General features: G+C 27.7%; 1 protein-coding gene across 8 annotated transcripts in view; it reads left to right on the top strand.

Annotated features, from left to right (window-relative positions):
• Positions 1–20,560, top strand: part of LOC126745591 (tensin-1) — a 572,168-nt gene that overhangs the window by 450,959 nt on the left and 100,649 nt on the right. For all 8 annotated transcript variants that reach the window (XM_050453497.1, XM_050453499.1, XM_050453498.1 and 5 more), the window contains 5 exons: positions 1,461–1,633; positions 1,707–1,856; positions 1,914–2,077; positions 2,141–2,359; positions 10,767–10,946. In XM_050453497.1, the coding sequence (XP_050309454.1) occupies positions 1,461–1,633; positions 1,707–1,856; positions 1,914–2,077; positions 2,141–2,359; positions 10,767–10,946 (886 nt within the window). The remainder of the gene's footprint in view (positions 1–1,460; positions 1,634–1,706; positions 1,857–1,913; positions 2,078–2,140; positions 2,360–10,766; positions 10,947–20,560) is intronic.

Here is a 20,560-nt window from a genome sequence, read left to right as displayed (position 1 = left end):
ATTAATTCTACACATTTCAAATGTGGTAATTCAATTGTTGCAGATACTCGGATTTGTTAAAAGGTGTTTTCAGGATTGTCATAATATCGCTTCCCTCCTTTTGCTATACTGTTTACTGGTACGTTCACATCTTGAATACAGTTCTTGTGTTTGGTCCCCTTACTATAGTGAACATAATGGTAAAATTGAAGGTGTGCAACCCAAATTGATGTGTGGCTTTTAAACAGAACGGGCTGTTTACTAGTTATCGACATAAGTGAAATTATCAACAATTAGAGTCATTCCTAAATTCAAAATGTCTGACAACTTGTCAGACATAAAGGCTTAAAGTTGTTTTATGATATTCTTTATTTTAAACACTTTTTTCATTTACTTTTACCTAAAATAGGTCTTCATGTTCAACCTAGACAGATACAGTCGGCAGGAATTTTCAATCCACTTTTCTACATATCGCACGAATTATAGTCGCAATTCCTTTTTAGTGCAAACCATTGTGTTGTCCAATTATAATTCTCATGGAGTGGACTGCTTTGGAACTTGGGCAAGCTTAAGAAGAGGTTTAAGCTATTTCATTAGCTAAACTACTTTAGCTCATTGTTAACACTCTCCAACCTTATGAACCTTATCTATGAATCTCTGTAAAATTGTGATTCTTATGTTTCCTTGTGAAGATTTAGTCTTGTGATATATTAGTCATAGGTTAATTTTGATAACTATTAATCCTAGCCAATAAAGTCATACTGTCCATACCATCTTAAGCTATACTGAATGTTGGACAAAATATCATTCGCTCACTGTACTTACTCTGATTTGAGAATCACTAAAGACAGTAGGGTTTGTATATTTTGGAATGGGTCGAACCAGAGCTACCTTCCACTGATTCGGAAAGTCATTTGACTCAATATCGCATTTTATATTGCGAAGCACATATTTGTCCACAAAAGAACTACAGTACTGTAGCATATATGCGCTTTTACCATCTACTGTCGTTGACTTAGTTTGTAAACCCTTAATGATCCCATAAACTTCCTGTTCAGTGGTCATTGTAAAAGAAAATATTGAATTAAAAAAAATTTTATTGGTGAAGTATCATTTTTTAATCACAGATTTTAACATTTTGACAGAGAGGTCCAAAGCGATTACTTATTTGACCAGGGTTAATTTTTAGTTCTTTATTTCACATTTATTTATTTTTCATTATTACCTAATTTCAAAGTAGGTTAAAGTACCAAGCACTGACTGACAAAAATATTACGAAGAGAATATTTTTAATACCGCAATATCTGTTTACTTTTATAACAGATGACAAAAAAACCTGCCTAATAAGGACTTGCGATTGAGTCTCTCCTGAAACACACTTTAACAAAGATCAAAATTTAGCGTTTACACCCACAATCTAATAACAACACAAAAAATATAAAAGTAAATTATTTCTAATACAGTTTTTTTTTATATTACAGGTCTTTAATTTATCTGAACCAAAACGCGGACTAAGAAGCGAGCACAAGTACGTCAAAGAAGTAGGATGGACACCAAATTTGGCACCGCCGTTAGAACGGCTTTGCAGCGTGTGCAAAGAAATCGATTCCTGGTTATCTAAGGACGTTCATAGAATAGCGGTGCTACATTCTAGGTAAGAATATATACGATAAATCAAAATATGGCTCTTAAAGAATCAACCAAACAAAATAATTTCGTAAATTTAGGGGCTCGAAAGAGAAGTTGGGAGTGATAGTAGCCGCATATATGCACTACTCGAGCATCTGTGGTACTGCTGAACAAGCCTTGGATCGATTCTCCATGAGAAAGTTCTTGGATGATAATATAGGACCTCTAAGGCTGCCTTCAAACAGACGGTATTTTTTAATAAAATAGAATCGATGTGTGATTCTAATGTGATATTTTTTTTGCAGATACGTCGAATATTTTGCTGGTCTTCTCTCACACAGCATTAAAATTAATGCTGCTCCACTATACTTGACTCATGTAACTGTACTGGGGTCACCCTCTTTTCAGAATGGTGGCTGCAAAGCATTTTTAAAACTTTATGAAGGCCATACTCCTGTATATACTTCCGGTAAGTTTTAGTCAAATTCAGTAATAATTTAATTCATGTAATTCAACATAATAATTTTATTAGGAGTTTATTCGGTGTCAAACAACGTATCTCAATTTACCGTTAACTTGGCTGGAGAGCGAAAAGGTGGTCTACAACTAAGAGGTGATATCTTAATAAGGTGCTACCATAGAGGGATGGAAAATGATAGAGAAACTATATTTGCTTGTCAGTTTCATACTTGTGCTGTCGCTGACCATACTCTCAGTTTTACTAAACAAGAACTGGATTTTGCTGCTAAAGGTAAGATAATTATTTAACTCGGTAAAAGTGGTTTTATGCAGTCGACCACCTTTCTCTTTTCTTTTTATTTCATGATTAAATTTACCCGAAATTAATCACCTAAGTCACATATTACCTAATTCTGTTTAATTAATGACAATAATATATAAAAAAACATAATAATAATATACGTCTACGGATAACTAAGCTAAACTCAAATGGATGGACATAGGGGTCTGAAGAGAAAGAAGAAACCCTAATTGTCATACAGTAAGCAAAAAACTATACCAAGTATATATTAAAAGAAAACATACTAAATGACAGCTGTAAATAATGTGATGAAAAACACGAAACCCTAGATCATTTAATATAAGGCTGCATTAGACTGGGAAAAACACAACACATTGCATATATGAAGTATATATGAAGTACGAAATTTTGTGTATCAAAAACTCCTAAAAGCGTGCCAAATCCGAAACGAAGACACCGTACTATAAATATAAACCCAGCCTTGCAGAGGAAAATCCTAACTTTAAAATATACTGGAACAAGGGGAATACTAACAAATTGGTCTGATTGACAAAAATAACAAAACAACTTTCGTAGCTATTCCTAGTAACCATAATATGAACTGCCATAACATTACTGGACAGATATCCAGTAATAGAAAATATTCATAAACCTAACAATTTATAGGAGGATTGGTCCAGAAAACTCTCACATGGTAGATATCCTTACTCCCTGAATCAATTTTGCAAAAATTACTCGACAAAATGGTTAAGCAATGGTTATCTCTAAGCATGATTCAATGAATTTATAATAGTTATATAGAATTAAGTTATTGTCAGTAGAAATTACCAAAAATATAGAAAGGCTGAAGATCGACACAGACACTTGCCGAAAGTGCTTGCAAATATTACTTTTATCTTACTTAAAATATCTCCATAATTTATTATTACTTATAATGCGTAAAGGAATTGTCAGTCTTATGTAGTTACAAAAATAATGAATTTAATTACATTTGGCAAAAACAAACTTGGCATGTTTAGTCCTCAATTAAGAAATAAATCTTTGTCAAGCAATGTTTTTACTCTATTTCTAAATTTGTTAAATGAATTAAAATAAATTTTATATCAAATTTAGAAAATAAATTTACCTTGCCAAATAAATGACGTCGAGCATGTTTTCGATATTCTAACTACCTTTGGACTTCATAGTAAAACCAGAAAAAAAATTTACTTTTGTTTATTTATGTCGAGCTTAATATAAATATGAGTAATTATATGTTTATAGCTGATATTTATTTTATTTGTTTTAAATAGGTTTTTTTACAATTGTTAGATAAACATTAAGTTGAAACATATTATAGTCACAAAAATTTACATTTAAATAAAATAAAGCGTACTAGATAATAATATTGCAGTTTCCTAAATCTTAATTCCCGTTTTTTGTTGTAGGTAGTAAATCGTAGAAGAAATACGTATTAACAAATGTTTTCAAAAATTTATTTATTTGTAACATAGTTATGAAAATTCAATATTACTAAATAATTTAAAAGGTTAAATTTACTTCTTCTTTAATTTTAAGAGATAAAGGTTAAAAATAAATTTTGTGGTAAAATAGGAGCGACAGTCTCCATTTAAGTTATGCCTAAGGTTAATTCAATAGTTTTCTAATAATACTATTTATTTAAAGAATACTGTTATTTTAAATAAATTAAAGATGTATATGAAAATATTTCATATTCAGTTGAAATGACTCTAAATAAGTAATTTCATGTGTACTTCTTGATTTACATTTTTTTTATTTTTTCAAAAGATGATTTAAATTTAGTTCTTAATTAGTAGGTAAAAAAAGTTCTACTATAATAAAAAGAATTTGATAAATTGTTTTAGGGCTGCGATTATCAACAGAGTAAATCATAGCAACGTTAAAAGGATAAATTATTATAGAAAGGATGCATATATTAATGTAATAATTGAAAACAAAGTAAATACTAATGGCATGAAGTGAAATAATTTTGCTCAATTGTTATTAATATCTTATTAGTCCTAAAGGACTTGTCACTCTTATAAAAGATATGATAAATAATATGTTTTTAAAATGTTTATAACTGCTATTTATTCAATTTATTTTAAATGTAAATTTTTTACGATTGTTAAAAACAGTAAGTTAAAAAATTTTATTTAATTAAAATAAAATGAAGAAATCATATAAATTAACATACGTATTGCGATAAGTTACTTTAATTTAATTATTATTTAAATTTTTATTTGCCTATTTTTTGGCTAATCTGGTTTATATGGTTTATTAAGAAATACCTATTGATAAACATTTTTAAAAATACATTAATTTGTGACACAGTAACGAAACTTCAATGTTTAGTATTACTGACCATTGTTATTACGTACATTTTGCATAATTAAATATATTTTTCGTTTCAGTTTTAAAAGATATAAGAGCAAATAAAAAAAAAAGGATTGTGGTTAAGTAGGAATAACAATCATCATTTAAGTTATGCTTAAGAATAATTTAAAATTAGTTGAATATTTTTCTAATGATAATATTTTTATTACAGAAATAATATTAACACATTTTTTAAAGATATGATTTCCTCAAAGAATATTATTTTTAATGATTAAAAATAAATATAAAAATATTCCATAATTATACTTTATATAGAGGTACTGACCAGACATACCACTTCGCATATCGGACTTGAAGGGATATGTAAATTTTGATTTCTAAGAATCTTGTCAAACTAATTAACGCCGTATGAGCCATCTCAATTTTGTATCTAATATCTTTTTCTAGTTCCAGTTCGTGTAAAGCCAGATATTTGTACTGTGTTGTTCCTTTTTGTAGTCTAATTATTTATGTGAATTGCAGTATTTGCATATACTTGATAAAATATTAAGACCTATTAAAAAGTTGTAGATTTTTAAGTTGTGTATCATCAGTTTTTAAATATAAATACTAAATCATACAAAATAACATCAAGATTCAAAAAGAAATAAACTAAGCATAGTTATTATATTTAAAAAAATTATAGTATACTATATTTTTTGAAATCTAGTCCAATGTACCTGAATTAATCTATTTTCTAATTTTTTTAATTTTGCATTTTCCTAAATTTTAAGTTTCTCCGAGAGTTTCTCAAATATAATAATCTTTATTAAATGTTAATTCACTTATTATTTCTCATATTCGGTATGGCTTGCCTTTTTGGGGTTTAACCAATAAGGGGCTACTTAACATTGTCTTTGTTATTTAAAAAAAAGCAGTTAGATACCTGTGTTCTGCTAAGTTAAGAGATTCTTGCAAACCCCTCTTCATTTCTGAAAAAATCCTAACTCTTTTTTCACTCTTTATCTTAGAAAGAGCTGCTCTTATTCACAAAATTCCCAAACTACCCTCTGACACTGGCCATTTGACTCGTCGTGTAAATGATGTTCCCCTACCTATTCCTACGTCTTCCCTTACCAAAAACTCTTTATTACATTATTTTACATTATTTTACTTATTTACATAAGTAAAGAAATTTACAATCATGTTCCTCTATGTGTTAGATATATATCGGATGTTAAGAAATTTAAAAGAGAATTAAAGACGCTTTTATTGGCTAAGGCATATTATAACCTGGACGACTTTTCTAATGATAGGTTTTAACCTTAGACATGTTGGAAAGTCTTTTTTCTCTAGTTTTGTCAACAAGTTTACCTTTATTTAGTAATTGATTGTTTTATTTATTTATCTTTAATTCAAGTATGTTCAAAAAGTTTTGTCTTCTTGTGTTTCATTTTGTGCATTGTTTTGTCAATTTTTGAAATTGTATTTTTGTTTTGTTTTTTTAACTTGTAGGATGCTTGTACACAAGATTATTCTTACATAATATAGCACATTTTCTTTCTTTCTTTCTTTCTTTCTTTATATTATTTTGAAAATATGTATTTTTTGTTCTAGATTATAAATCCTAGAAGAAATTCCTATTAATTTATTCATGAAATAGCTATAAAGCTTAAATAATACTAAATTATTCTTCAATGTTAAAGATATGCTTCTTTTAGTTGTAGGATAAGGATAAAAATAAATGTTGTAAACAAGAACTACTGTTCCCATTTAAGTTATGCTAATTAATTAAATTGGATTTATTAGAGAAACTATATAAATAAATTTTCTAAGGATTTTATGAATTTGAAAAATGATATTATTATTATAGAATTAAATAAGCATATAAGTAAAAATATTTCATATATAACTTAAGAAAAAGGTATATAATAAACACTATTATATATTTTTACAAGTAAAAGCAATTCTAATTGAATAATTTCATATGTTCTTTTAGGTTTAACTTTTTTAGGCGTTTTTAAAGAGCTTTAGATGCTGTACAATGGCTGCAGTTTTCTAATATATAATATTTTACTACAATTCTTTCTAATCATATTTGAGTAAAAGATTTTAATAAAATGGCTTAGATGTGTGATTTTTAGCCTAGTAAATTATAGCGACATCATAGAAAGTTGGAAAGCCGAAGAATAAAGTTTAAACTCATAGCATTAAAAATATTTCTAGTAAAAGACATATAGCACAAATTATCAATAAATCAATCAGTTTCAATAAAGCCTAAAATCTTTTAAATATAAGTTTGATATTGGAATTAAAAAAGTTAAATTTTTATAAAAAACATTGCAAATAAAATATTTTAATGTTAGTCTTTTATTTGTCAGTACTCTAACACACATTTATATATATTCCAGATTGCACTCTAAATTCACGTATTTTAGTAGTAAGGACATTTGTTTTATTCCTATTCTGTAAATACGGTTAACAACTAATCAAAGTGTTTTAATTTGTTACACCAAAACTACAATAAAGGTTCAGTTCTTTTGGTATATTGTTGATTTTCATAACTTGTTTAGAGTTTTAAGAGCATATTAAGGATTACAACACTAAAATGCTTAATAAAAAGTAATTTTTTAAGAAAGTAGAATTTTTATTTAAGATTTTTATAAAGAAAGTTTCTATTTAAGATTATACAAAGTGGTGACTTTAACTGGAATAAATTCAGTTAAAACTAATCAAAATTTATCTTGCAAAATTCCTGAGACCCGTCGATTTTTGTTTATTTTTTTTTCACATTTCAAGATAGTTTTTGTATTTTTTCACCTACAGGGGAGTTCCAAATTAACCATTAAACCATTAAATTATTTAAAGTTGCGTTTAATATATAAGATGCTCAAAATAAGCACCATTTACTTGTTGGCAAAGACCAAGATGATAATAAAATTCGTTTCTGACATTTTCTAACACTTCTGGAGATATTTGTCGGATTTCTTGCCTAATACGTTCTTTGAGTTCGTCTAGGTTTCCTGGTTTGCTCATATAAATGTCACTTTTCAAATGTCCCCACAGGAAAAAATCAAGTGGGGTGAGATCGGGAGAACGTGCCGGCCACTCGATTGCACCCCTTCTACCAATCCATCTGTTTGGAAAATTGTCGTCTAAATACTGGCGTACATTACGGGCTTACGTACATGGTGCATCCAGATTCTTTTATCATACAAATCTGGATCGATCTGACTCGAATATAAGGCACGTAAGACTGGAACTAGTTCATGTTCAAGAAATTCTAGATATCTTTCCCCAATTAAAGTATCATTGAAGAATATGGGCCCTATAACTTGCCTGCCAATTATGCCAGCTCAAACATTAGTTTTCTGGGGATATTGTGTATTAGTTTCCCTTACCCAGTGTGGGTTCTCGTCAGACCAGTAGCGACAGTTCTGCTTATTAACATGGCCATTTAGGGTGAATGTAGCCTCATCAGAAAAAAGGATCCACTCCGAAGAAATGCAATTTTCGTCAATGGCGTTCATCATTAATTCACAGAACTGAACTCTGCGATCTGGATCGTCTTCCAATAACTCTTAAACGGGTTGCATTTTATAAGGTCGTTTGTTTGCACTTTTTAAAATTTTTAGCACAGATTTATGATAAATAGAGTTTTCGCGAGCTACTCTTCTGGCTGCATTTACCGGATTTTCTTCCATCGCTAACAATACATTTAATTGGGTGTTTTCATCGATTTTAGAAGACCTTTGTCTTGAAACATCCCTCACGTACCCAACTTCTCGAAATCTGCTTTCGATTTTACTAACCGTACCTTGGTTAATAGGTGGCAAATCTGGATATTTCTGCCTGAATAAGTGGACAACCTCTAGCTGAGTACGACTTTTGTCCCCATAACCAATCATCATTAAGATTTCAATCTTGTGGGATTCGGATAAATAAGGCATTTTTTCAATATAAGTTAACTTATTTAACAACTGGTTGAAATTCACTTTAACAGTAACACTACAACAATGTCAGGAAATGCCTCGATACCAATAAAATAAACAAACAGGAATTTTGCGAGATAAAATTTGATTAGTTCGAACTGAATTTATTCCAGTTAAAGTCACCACACTGTATAGTTTTAGTAAAATATTGGTGCACCAGTTTAAATACGAAATAGAGAAACGATTAAGAAAAATTTTGGTAACAGTAGTAACTGCAAAAATTAAACATGAATATGACAAAGAAAGTAAGCACCTTTAGTTAAATAAAAGTGTTTTTTTTTACTTTAAATTTTAACTTTGATATACTTAATGACCTACTGCTGACAGTATATTCATTATAATTATTTACTTATCTTTTTCCTAGCTTTTAAAAACTTTAGCAAATCCTCATATAAATTTAAGGGTATTTAAAATAGTAAATTATATTAACGTATAAAATAAATCCAAACACTCTCTAACGTTTCGATAATTTGGTCTACGTGAGTTTACATCAGGTCTGAGAACGGTACAAATACTCGTAATATTGATCAATACAGGTTATAAATTATTTATTAAATCTCTCCGCTGACAATAATATAGTAATTAACTGATTTTAATTAAGTGTTAATTTCCTGAATAGAATCTCATAAAACTGACTCAGACAACTAAATAATATAAAATTTAAAGATTGTTTAACAATAATGTAGCCCTTTATTTTTTTATATATTAACCAGTTTAGTGAATATATAAAAATTCATCCTTCAAACAACCTCTAGAGTTATTTATAGATTTAAAGCCATTAAATATTTTATTTATTGTTTGTAACTGTATACTAATTTACCTTTATTAAAACAACATATTTTTAAATTTATAGGGACTTTTGTTTAAAGAATGTAGTGTGATAAAATCTAATTGTAACAAAGTTATATTATTAGCGGCAACGTAATTTCTAAACCTCCTCTAAAAGATTAAAGTGCTTAATCAAAAATGATATCATCCCGGCTTATCTTATATCTTATCTAGACTGTTTTTGTGGATTTATGTATGCGAATAACTGTTAAATTTTCGACTATAACGTGTGTACTCGGAAACTCGTCCACGTATTTTCTCGTTTATTTTTTAAAAAATTATCGGAAATCTGTGCTTTTTATTAGGAAGTTTGAACTTTTCTGTTTATTTTGATGTATGTAGAATGAAAGGTAATTAAAGTTAATATTTCTTGGATACGCTTAAGATGTAAACGTATACATATTGTCTTTACTAATCTCTATAATAAAATTTTTAATTTAATTGCACTAATCAAAAAAAGTGCAGACTGCAGGATAATTTTTAATTTGTACTTTTTTTATCATTTCGATTACTTATTAGTTTTCAAGACAAAAAACCAAATTCTAAAATTACAAAAATTATTAATTTTTTTAATTTTGTAGTTTTTTTAAATAAAAATTCTAATTCGTTTATATTGTAAGTGGTTCATATATTTTCACTTATTAATATTAATTCTTAAATAGTTGATGATGTATTATATATTTAGATCTGTTTAGGACCCTAGGCTAGGAACATGTTCTTTGAACTGAATTACGCAAAAGAGTTACTATAAACATAGATCCTAAATGTCCTAGATTTTGAGCCTATAAATAAAGTACATATAGCATGTTTTATTATTATATATATTATATGTATGTGTAAGACATTTCGATGCAAAAAATAAACTTACTTGACTTATTTATATGTGAATTGAAAAAATTACAAGCCTATAAAACCTTAAAAATACCTACTTTATAGTGTTATCGTGGACAAGAAAAAAATGTGGTAAAAAGATAGACGGAATTAAGTATATATTAAATGTTATTAGATAGATTAGTTATTACAAGGATATTATTGTTTTCGACATAAAAACTTTTTTGCTAAACATATACTTTAGAAACTTTTTTAAATTTCGTCCTCCCTCATTTTAAACCTTCCTCATTTTTATTGCAAAATTAAAAAAATTCGCTATTCTACTTATTAGAAATCATTTCGTCAGTATCTAAAACGTTTATAATATAACTGAACTGACATACAAAATATGTAAAATGTAATGTTTCTAAAAATATTCCCTTTTTTTCCAGATCCACGGTTTCCAATTGATGGTGCTGTAGAATTACATTTTTCATCGAGTCCAGAAACTAGGCATCCTGCCCCAGCTCCCACTCCAGCAGTTCCATACACTTCGGCCAACGATGATCCAGTAGTAAGGGCTGATAGTCCTTTAGTTGCTGATGTATATGATGAAAATGACTCTGACTCAGGTATGTGATTATATGTTAAAAGTTGAAAACAAACCATACGAAAATAGTAATATTCCAATATTGTAAGAACCACTACTATTATTTTATAAATAAAACTTCATAATTTAGCGAATGCCTTAAATATTGCCCAAATAATTTGAATGCAGAAATGCTGGTCGTATTTGATATTAATGCTTTGTTACATTTATTGAAATCTTTGTATGACTGGTTAAGATTTTAAATGTTTGTTATTTAGTGCTAAATACTTTAAAATCTTCTGCATGCAACTGTTTTCAAATGCGAGGTGAACAGCTTTAGCCAATCTTCAAATTTATATTAATAAAAGAACTCAATCAAATCAATCAATAGATAGAGTTTGACTCTGTGTATATTTTGTAAACTTGTTAATTTAATATTAATTAAAAGGCCCTTGAACGGTATACGTTGAGGTATTTTTTTAAGTACTTAAATTAAGGAACAATTGCTTGATTTCTGAGTTATCTCAACTTAAACATGGCAAAGCGGTTCCTGTACCTGTAAAGACCAGTTTGAGTTAAAAATATAAATGTGCACAACTCTCATTGACATTTTGGTATTTGCAAGATTGCAATTTAAAAACTTCCAATTTGTCAAAAGTAAAAAAAATAGGATGGTTTAGTTAAAATAATAGAGGAGAATTACATTTTGTATATCCTATTAGTAGCGTAGCAGAAAAAACCACTTGTAATAAAAGGAATCAGAAACGAAAAATATGTTTTAACAGTGATCCAAAAAAGTGATCGTGAAGCTGTACTGAAAAATTGTATCAAAATTGCATTAGAAAATTATTTTCGGACACGAAAAATACACCATATACTAAAAATTGTACCAAAATATAAGACCATTGACTTGTACATTTTAAGTGCAACACACCACCAACATAATTTTCATTCACATAAATGAACAAATAATTATTCGAAAATTGACTTTCTATTAAAAATTTATTATTCTATTAAAAATGTTTAATTTTAATTATTGGGTTATGCACCCAGATATCTATGAAATTACGTACAAGTAAATTTTCTAAAAATGTATAAAAACTTACTTGTACATTTTCAAGCAAAAATTATACCCCATAGTTTTATCATGAATACAGTTTTAGTGGTAGGTTTGTAGTACCACTAAATCCCTAAAAATCTAAAATAATTGACTTTTCTTTTTTTAGCAGCAATAAAAACTGTACAAAAAGCAACTATACAAAAATTTGACTATTAGATGCCAAGAAATCTACAAAACTATAGGCAAAAATTTACAACAACCGACTTCTTCTTTAAATTTTATTATTCTACTGTACAAAATGAACAAATGTAAGTATATGTGATTACACAGAAATTTTCGTAAAAATGTACATAAACTTATTTGTTCTTTATCAAGGAAAAACTGTACGACATAGTTTCAATAATTAGTGCAGTTTTAAAAATCGATTATACAAGGTATACAAAAAAAGTTACTACAATCGACTTGTACATTTTCGGTGAAACACATGGTCTACATATTTTCCTTCATAAAAATATACAAACATTGTACAAAAATCGACTTTTTCTTAAATTTGTATTATTTCATTAAAAAAGTACAAATTTAAGTATAGCTTCGTGAACCTAAATATTTATGCTATTATACAGTAATTTTCGTGACAATGTACAAAAACCTATTTTCAAGGGTTAAACTATCCGATACAGTTATAATCATAAGTACAGGGTGTCCCATTTTGGGTACTTTTGCGGGATATCTCCGTTATTTGTAGAGATAGAGAGTTGCGGTTTTCGCGACACTATGCTAATTTTTCGTAAAACTAAAGATGCTTTTAACAAAATTTTCATAGCCCTTTTATTTTTTAAGATACAGGGCATTTTTGAAATTTTTGCATTTTGGGACCCCCATGATATCTCCGTTATTTTTAAAGTTTTTGTAAAAGTAAAAACTCATTCTTATACATTTTTTTCAGTAGAATCTAGTGGTATAAATATTTTTTTTTGATTAATAGTTCTTAAAATTGGCAATTTTTTACCTTTTCAAAAATATATAATAGTATGGACTTATTTTCAAAAATACGCAAATAACGTAATAATTTTTTAATTAAATGCATAATTTAATAGTAGGCCATTAATAACAATAACAGACAAATAAAAAGTTACAAATTAATAACGACGAACGGGGAATTGCATAATTTTTATTTTTTTTTATAATGAAAGAACATAAAAAACAAATATATAAATTTAATAAGCACTATAAGAAAACAACCATATAACAAAATAACAATGTAACAAAACAACATTTTTACAAGTTTCAAGATGTTCAAAATGACCACCATCTTCTCTGATACAAAATTGGCACATCTTTATAACCCTTTGAATAGCATTCAAAATAATAATTTATCTCCTTCTAAGATTTTAAAATACTAAATGAATTGCGCCAATTAGTTGATTTATTTATTTATTTATTAACGGTATCCACGAATTTTACTAAAATAAAATAATACAAAAGATACTAATATTAATTCAATTTAACCTTGATAATAGTAAGACATAAATTAATATTACAAATATGTTAATTTAATAAAAAACAATTTATTTCTCATTTTTTTGTTTCCTGTTATAAATAGCCATAGCCTCCCATTAAATTATGAATTTGATGATTTAAATTTAGAAAATTGTTATTTATTTGCGATATCTTAAAATTACGAAAATAAGTCCATACTGTTACCTATTTTTAAAAAGATAAAAAAAGGCCAAGCGTTATAACCCAAACGTAAGTTTGGGTTATAACTCAGAAACTATTAATCAACAAAAAAATATATCTACACCACTGGATTCTACGGAAAAAAATCTATAAGAATAAATTTTTACTTTTATAAAAACTTTAAAGATAACGGAGATACGATGGGAGTCTCAAAATGAAAAATTTTGAAAAATGCCCTGTATCTTTAAAACTAAAAGGGCTATGGACATTTTGTTGATGGCTTTAACTTTACGGAATCTTTAATTTTACGGAAAAGTAGCACAGTATCGTGAAAACCACATTTCTCTATCATCTACATCTACAAAATAGGACACCCTATACAGTTTAAAAATCACTTTGCCCATCAAACCCTTAAATATATACATTAATTGATTTGTTGCTATTTCTTTTTTTTTTGAAGCATCACAAATTGTACCTAAACTAACTTTAAAAAAATTTACTATCATAGACCAAGAGTTGTATGTAAATCTACACAACACTTCTACTTGTAACTTCTACATGTTCAGTGGAAGATACTACCAACATCATTTGCCTTACAAAAAATTTTCAAACATTTTACAATCATCAACTTTCTATAGGTTTTTGTGCCAAAAAGGGTGTTAAAAGTCTATTATTTGGGTTTCTATCAAATCTCACCTCCCTAATATGCTTTGGCAAATTTTGAAATGTCACTTTTGACGTAATTGACCCGATCACAGACGTGAATCAACAATAGTATAAGAAAATGGTAAAAACTTTTTAAATATAATTCTGAAACATAATATAATTATAATGTGAAAAATATACTTGATAACTAAATCAGAAAATATAGGAAGATTTTTTTAGTCAATAATAGAATTTATTAAATTTTTGCATTTTTATCATTTTTTATACTGAGCTTATTACCTTACTTTAATAATTTATGATAAATTTTCGTGCTTCTAAGTTATTTTAAAACTACATAGGGTCTAGATTTCTTTCTAGATATCTACTATAATATAACGTTTAATTTTCCTTATTTATAATTTACTTTTTATTATTTTATACCAGTTTGATTTAGATAATAATATGAATTGAAATAGTTATTATTAAAAATACAATCGGCCAGTTTTATATTTATATTTTATTAATAGAATCTTACGACATACACATCCGTAGCTTCCAAAAATTAACCATTACGAATGTCCGATCTATAACCTGCTGATTTTAAACCGCGATCCTCGCTCAAAATTATTCAAAATGTTATGGCATTACAGTAATTACCGACATTACCAGACATTCAATCCTTCCACTTGGCCAAATCGATTCGTCTCGGTAGCTCGAACGAAAGTTCGCCTCGCCTTTTATTAAAACTTGAATACACTAGTGGCCTTAAGCATTGGTTTTACTTCACTGCCCTGGCACTAAACGTCTTATAATTTATTAGGTTTATTAAAAAATCTGGAAAAAGTTTTAATTCCAATTTATTACGTATTTTGTACAACTACTAGTATAGAAGGTCTAATAATTACTCAAAAAAATCAAACAGTTAGCAATATATTTTTTAATAATTTAACACCTTTTTTTTAATGTTTTTAGTATTTTTTTTTTGTAAGAAATTATTGTATCAGTACTTTAGTATAATATAATATTACAATGTAAATTATTTAATATTGAAATAGCGTAACGGTTCATTTAACCTTTACATATGATTTTCGACTTAAAAGCTTGATTATTTATAGCTTTAACAGTAAATTAATTGGTAGAAGGTACTAATTACCCAAATTAAAGTTACTGATTTCATTATAATTACAGCATAAATCATATATATATATATATATATAATTGGTTCGTTGTCATTTGTATTAAACAATATTAAACAATACAAATGACAACAAACCAATTTCTTTTTTAGACTAAAGTCTGTTACGTTATTTGTTTTCAAGTATAAAGAACCCATTTTTAATTTTTTAAATTGCATGCATTATTACCCGAAAAGAAAAGAAAAAGTCGGCCTCAGATTTCGTAATATTTGCGTAAAACCTGTATGTTAAAATAAAAGTTTTAGCATCATCATTTGTAGCTCTACAACTTTTGGTATCAAGGATTGTACTGAGATCTACCAATAGCGACTTGCACATTTTAAGTCCAACACACTATCAACAGAAATGTACACAGTATAAAAAAATTGTTTTTTTTTTAAATTTTAATATTTTTTTGGAAGACACTAATTACTCAAATTAAAATTACTGTATTAATAATAACTATAGCATACATCAAATATATTATAAAAAACAAATGGTAACCAACCAAACGTATAAAAAGCACATTTTTGGCACCCAACATTTATCTAAGAGAATACAGACATTTGCATCAATTGTACAATATCTTAATAATCAATTCTTCATTTGCCAAAGTCTGTTAGCTCTAAACGACTATTGTCCATATACACCGTTTTCCATTTTTTCGAAAAAAAATCGACTGATAGTATTTTCAAAAATCGGCCTCACATTTCAGAAATTTGCATAAAACGACGTGATTGACTTAAATAAAGTAATGAATCCAGGCGCACGTTTTGAATATCGCAGCTAATTAAAAAAATTAAATTGAAAATAGAAGAGATGTATATTTATAAAATATTAGAAGTATACCTTTATTCGCACAATTTAAATCTATAAATAATAAAATGTCATTGACATGCTAGTCTTGTAAGTGCTCAAATAATAAAAGTTTAATTAGCTCAAATAATAAATTATATTATCCTAAAACCTACCCATATTGATTTGTACATTTTCAGTGCAACACACTACCAACAAAAATTTTTTTCACAAAAATGTACACAATATACAAAAAAACACTTTCTGTTGAAGTTTTAATATTGTAGTAATATTATGCAAAAAACACTTGTACGTTATCAAAGAAAACGACACCACGCAATTTTAACCATAAGTACAGTTTCAAAAGTTGATTTGCCAAAAAAACGTTAAAAACTCTACAAAAAGTAACTTTAGAAAAATCTACAAACAGCAAATTAAAAGTTAGAAGATACTAACTAGTGAAATTAAAATTACTGTTTTAATAATAACTATAGCAACCAACCAAACATACAAAGAACATATTTTTGGCACCCAACATTTGTCTAAGATAACACAGACATTTACATCAATTGTACAGTATCTTATTAATCAATTCTTTCAGATTTTTATTATGTCCTCTTCTAATGTACAAAAAAATGAATGAACATTTAATTTAAAAAGAAATCACGAATAGGCATCGGTCAAAGATTTGCCAAAGTCTGTTCGCTCTAATACTATTATGCATCTACATCATTTTCCTGAAAAAAAAAATTAAAGATCGACTGGTAGTATATCCAAAAATCGGCGTCAGATTTTGTACATTTGCGTGAAATGACCTAATTGACTTAATATAATTAATGAATCCAGACGCACGTTTTAAATATCGAACACGAGTAATTAGTGTTCGAATATTGCTGTGGTGCGTGCTCATGCATAAAATTATAAGTAAAATATATATTGTTGTGACGAATTCATAATGAGTTACTTATTTTGTTGAGTTTTGCGGCACTAATTAAACAAATATAAGTTAATAGAATATCTTATGTGGCTCACTTATTTGAAAGAAGAAGAAAATAGACTTAAGAAATATGAACTTAAACCTTTAACGATACCTTTCGATATATTTAATGTAATCTTTCCAATAATTCTTAAATAAATAATTTGCTTAGGATGTAAAGATTTTATATAAACTGATATTTTGTATAAACCGAGGAGCTACGGTTTGATCTGTCGACCTCGGAGCTCGTTTTTTCTTCTTTATATTTTACTCAACTTAATCTTTTTAACAAAATTGGAAAAAAAGTCTATTTATTAACATTTATTTTAATTATAAAATATTTTAACAAAAAAGCTTACTAATCATAAAATTATACTTTAATTTTCATTAAACTCTTTATTTAATAGAGCTAGATATGTTTACTTTCGAGTGTAGGTTTACCACGAAAATGAGCAGCATAAAATTATCGTCAGCTTAAACTCAGTAAATTTATCTGGTATCATTCAAGGGATCGCTAGTTTCTCCATAAATTAAATAAATAATATGCTTTATGGTCAACAATTTTTTTTTAAATTTTGTCGACATAGAAAAATAATATAAAAACATACAAAAAATGCACAATACAAAATACACATAAAAATATAAATACCCATAACTTTATACTATAAATCTTTGTATAATAAAACAGACATTATTTTCATGTGAGATTTAAAACATATCGAATAAATTGAGAAAAAAAATCTGTCTACATATCATGAAAGAACTACGTTTTTCTTGTAAAACGTAAAGAAAGAAGACAATCTAAAAATTAAAATTGAGAATAAAAGAGATAAGTCGTACTGGCAAATCAATATTACAGATAGGAGATTAATGCACTAGAAAACGAAGTACATACATTTATCATCATTTGTAGGTCTAGGATCTTGATCTTGGCTGACATCACATTCTCCATCCTTCTCTATCTTGCCTCAATTTAGGATCGCATTTTATTTCCAATGCTCTAAGATCTGTAGGGATGTTGTCTCTCCATTCCATATGCGGCTTTTATATAAATCTCCATCTGGCTTTCATTACTTTAATATGTCTGGTTTATAATAGAGTTTAGTCAGTGCGTTGTTTGTTCTTAAATAAAACTGCTGTATTCTTAGACCTTTGCATAGTCCAAGAATCTTAAGCAGAACTTCTTATTCGAAACACTTTAGCTTGCCCTTGTTTTCTTTCGTAAGTATCAAAGGCACTTCTGTACATGACCACTGGTCGTATGATGGTTTAATATATTTTAATTTTTGATTTTCGGGATAGATTTTTGCTGTTAATAACTTCCTTTAGAGCTTGCATGTATCTACAGCTGCATTGGATTCTTACTTTAACTTCGTCGGATATACTGTTTTATTCGTTGATTGTGGCTCCTAGGTATCTAAAATTTGTTATCCATTCAAAATTGTACTCTCTCATTGTAACATTAAACTATCCTATCTCTTCTCATTCTTTTACTAATATACATATATTTCGTTTTGTCCTCGTTAATTGTAAAGCATATTACTTTCGCCTTATCTATCTTTCAGCTTTATTGAATAACTCCTGTACTATTATTACTGTGTTTCCAACCACGGCGTTAATACCAAAGTCCTTCATAGTGAATTCTGTCACTGTTCCAGTGAGCTTTAATTAATGATTCGGTGAGAATACCAGGACCGTGTGATGTGGATCAAGTTTAACATTAGCTTCTTTAATATTTTTTGACCTAAATAATAGATAAAGTTGAGTAGTAGCCGCACAGAAATATGAGGAAATAATATAAAGGTGCTATACCATTGTGAAGTATACAGCATAAAAAATAGTGGACCTATAATTTATCCTAAAATTTTTCATACACCAGGGTAATTTAATTAAAAAAAAAGCATAATATTATTGGATAGTAAGACAAAACTTCACAATTTTAAGATTAAAAGGCTTTATTCAATATGCTTTATTTTTAAATATGCGATAATTGTTTTAATTTTGGTCCTAAGGGGCTCTAAAAGGAAATTACATAGTAGAAAAAAAGCATAAAATAAAGTTACAGTTGCTAAAAATTTAGTTGATTTGACCAAAAATAGGGTTTATAAATAGAAAGACCTGGAGGATATGTAAAGTCAAATGCACGATAGTAAAAAAAGTTATTTTGTTTCTAGGCCTCTATTTGTAGTGTTTTTATAACTTGAATATAAAATAATAATATAAGGAGAAATTATTTTCTATACTATTAATGTAACTATATTTTGAATAAGAATCAAATTGAAAAATGCAAAAGAAATAGCTTTTAAAATGTTTTGGCATTTTAAAAAAAAAATTGATATTTAAAAATTCGTGCATAAAAGAATGTCTTTAGTAACGTAATGTAAGATTTCAATTATTAGAATCTACTTTTGGTTACATAATTGTTATATATTAATTTTTTTTTATTACAAATTAAGCTATGAATTAAAATAAACATGACATTTTTTTCTAATTTTTATTTGCAATATTACCATCCTTCAAAGGTATAAATTTTTAAAATATTCAGATAGCTAAGTTTAGGCTAATCCTAAAAGTTTCCGTGCTTTTCCCCAAAGATAAAATGTTGGATTTATAGTGTAATCCCTTTTGATCCTAACAGATTTCTTTTGCAGCTGCTCAAATCGATTAAGCAAACTCAGTAAGTAATAAATTTAATGAAAGAATACATCTATATTGGGTACTTCTACTGTACTATATGTATTGTTCTAGTTCTTTTAATTACAAAAAAAAAGGGAATTTCGTTTATCCTCTAGCTGAGCAGGAACTAATGTTTGCCTCACGTCACGTTTTTGTACCACACAAGTGACAACCTAGGGCAATATCCGAGCACAGTTGCGTGTTGCGAATTTGCAAAATTTCTTATTTTGCTCAGCGAAATACCACTTAAGGCGACATTTACAAGTAAAGCCGCCTCGGAACTACCTTATAATTTACATTTTCGTGTTTGTCTTAGCTTTATGGCTTTCGGCTAAAAATATGTACTTATTTTTTTTAGATAATACCTCAAATATCTTTACCGAAGATAAATATTAACTTTAAATTAATATTTTTCGGTATCTTAGAGGTTTTCCAGGAAACGATAAAATTTACAGAGCGCAAGATTCTTTGTACCAGATCCGAAATTCGTAAATCACCTGTATGCGGGCTAAAATATACAAAACACCCACTATAAATTTACAATCCTTGTCTAAATATACTTTTGCTTTGGCTGATTTTATTTGTAAAACGGAACTTAATTGGTATACATACACCTAAAAGACTTTTTTTGAAATAATGCGACTAAGTTT

The sequence above is a fragment of the Anthonomus grandis genome, chromosome 16 (assembly GCF_022605725.1).
Source record: "Anthonomus grandis grandis chromosome 16, icAntGran1.3, whole genome shotgun sequence".
NCBI classification, from domain to species: domain Eukaryota; kingdom Metazoa; phylum Arthropoda; class Insecta; order Coleoptera; family Curculionidae; genus Anthonomus; species Anthonomus grandis.
The sequence above is the reverse complement of the archived record's forward strand: the minus strand, read 5'-3'. Positions and strand labels throughout refer to the sequence as shown.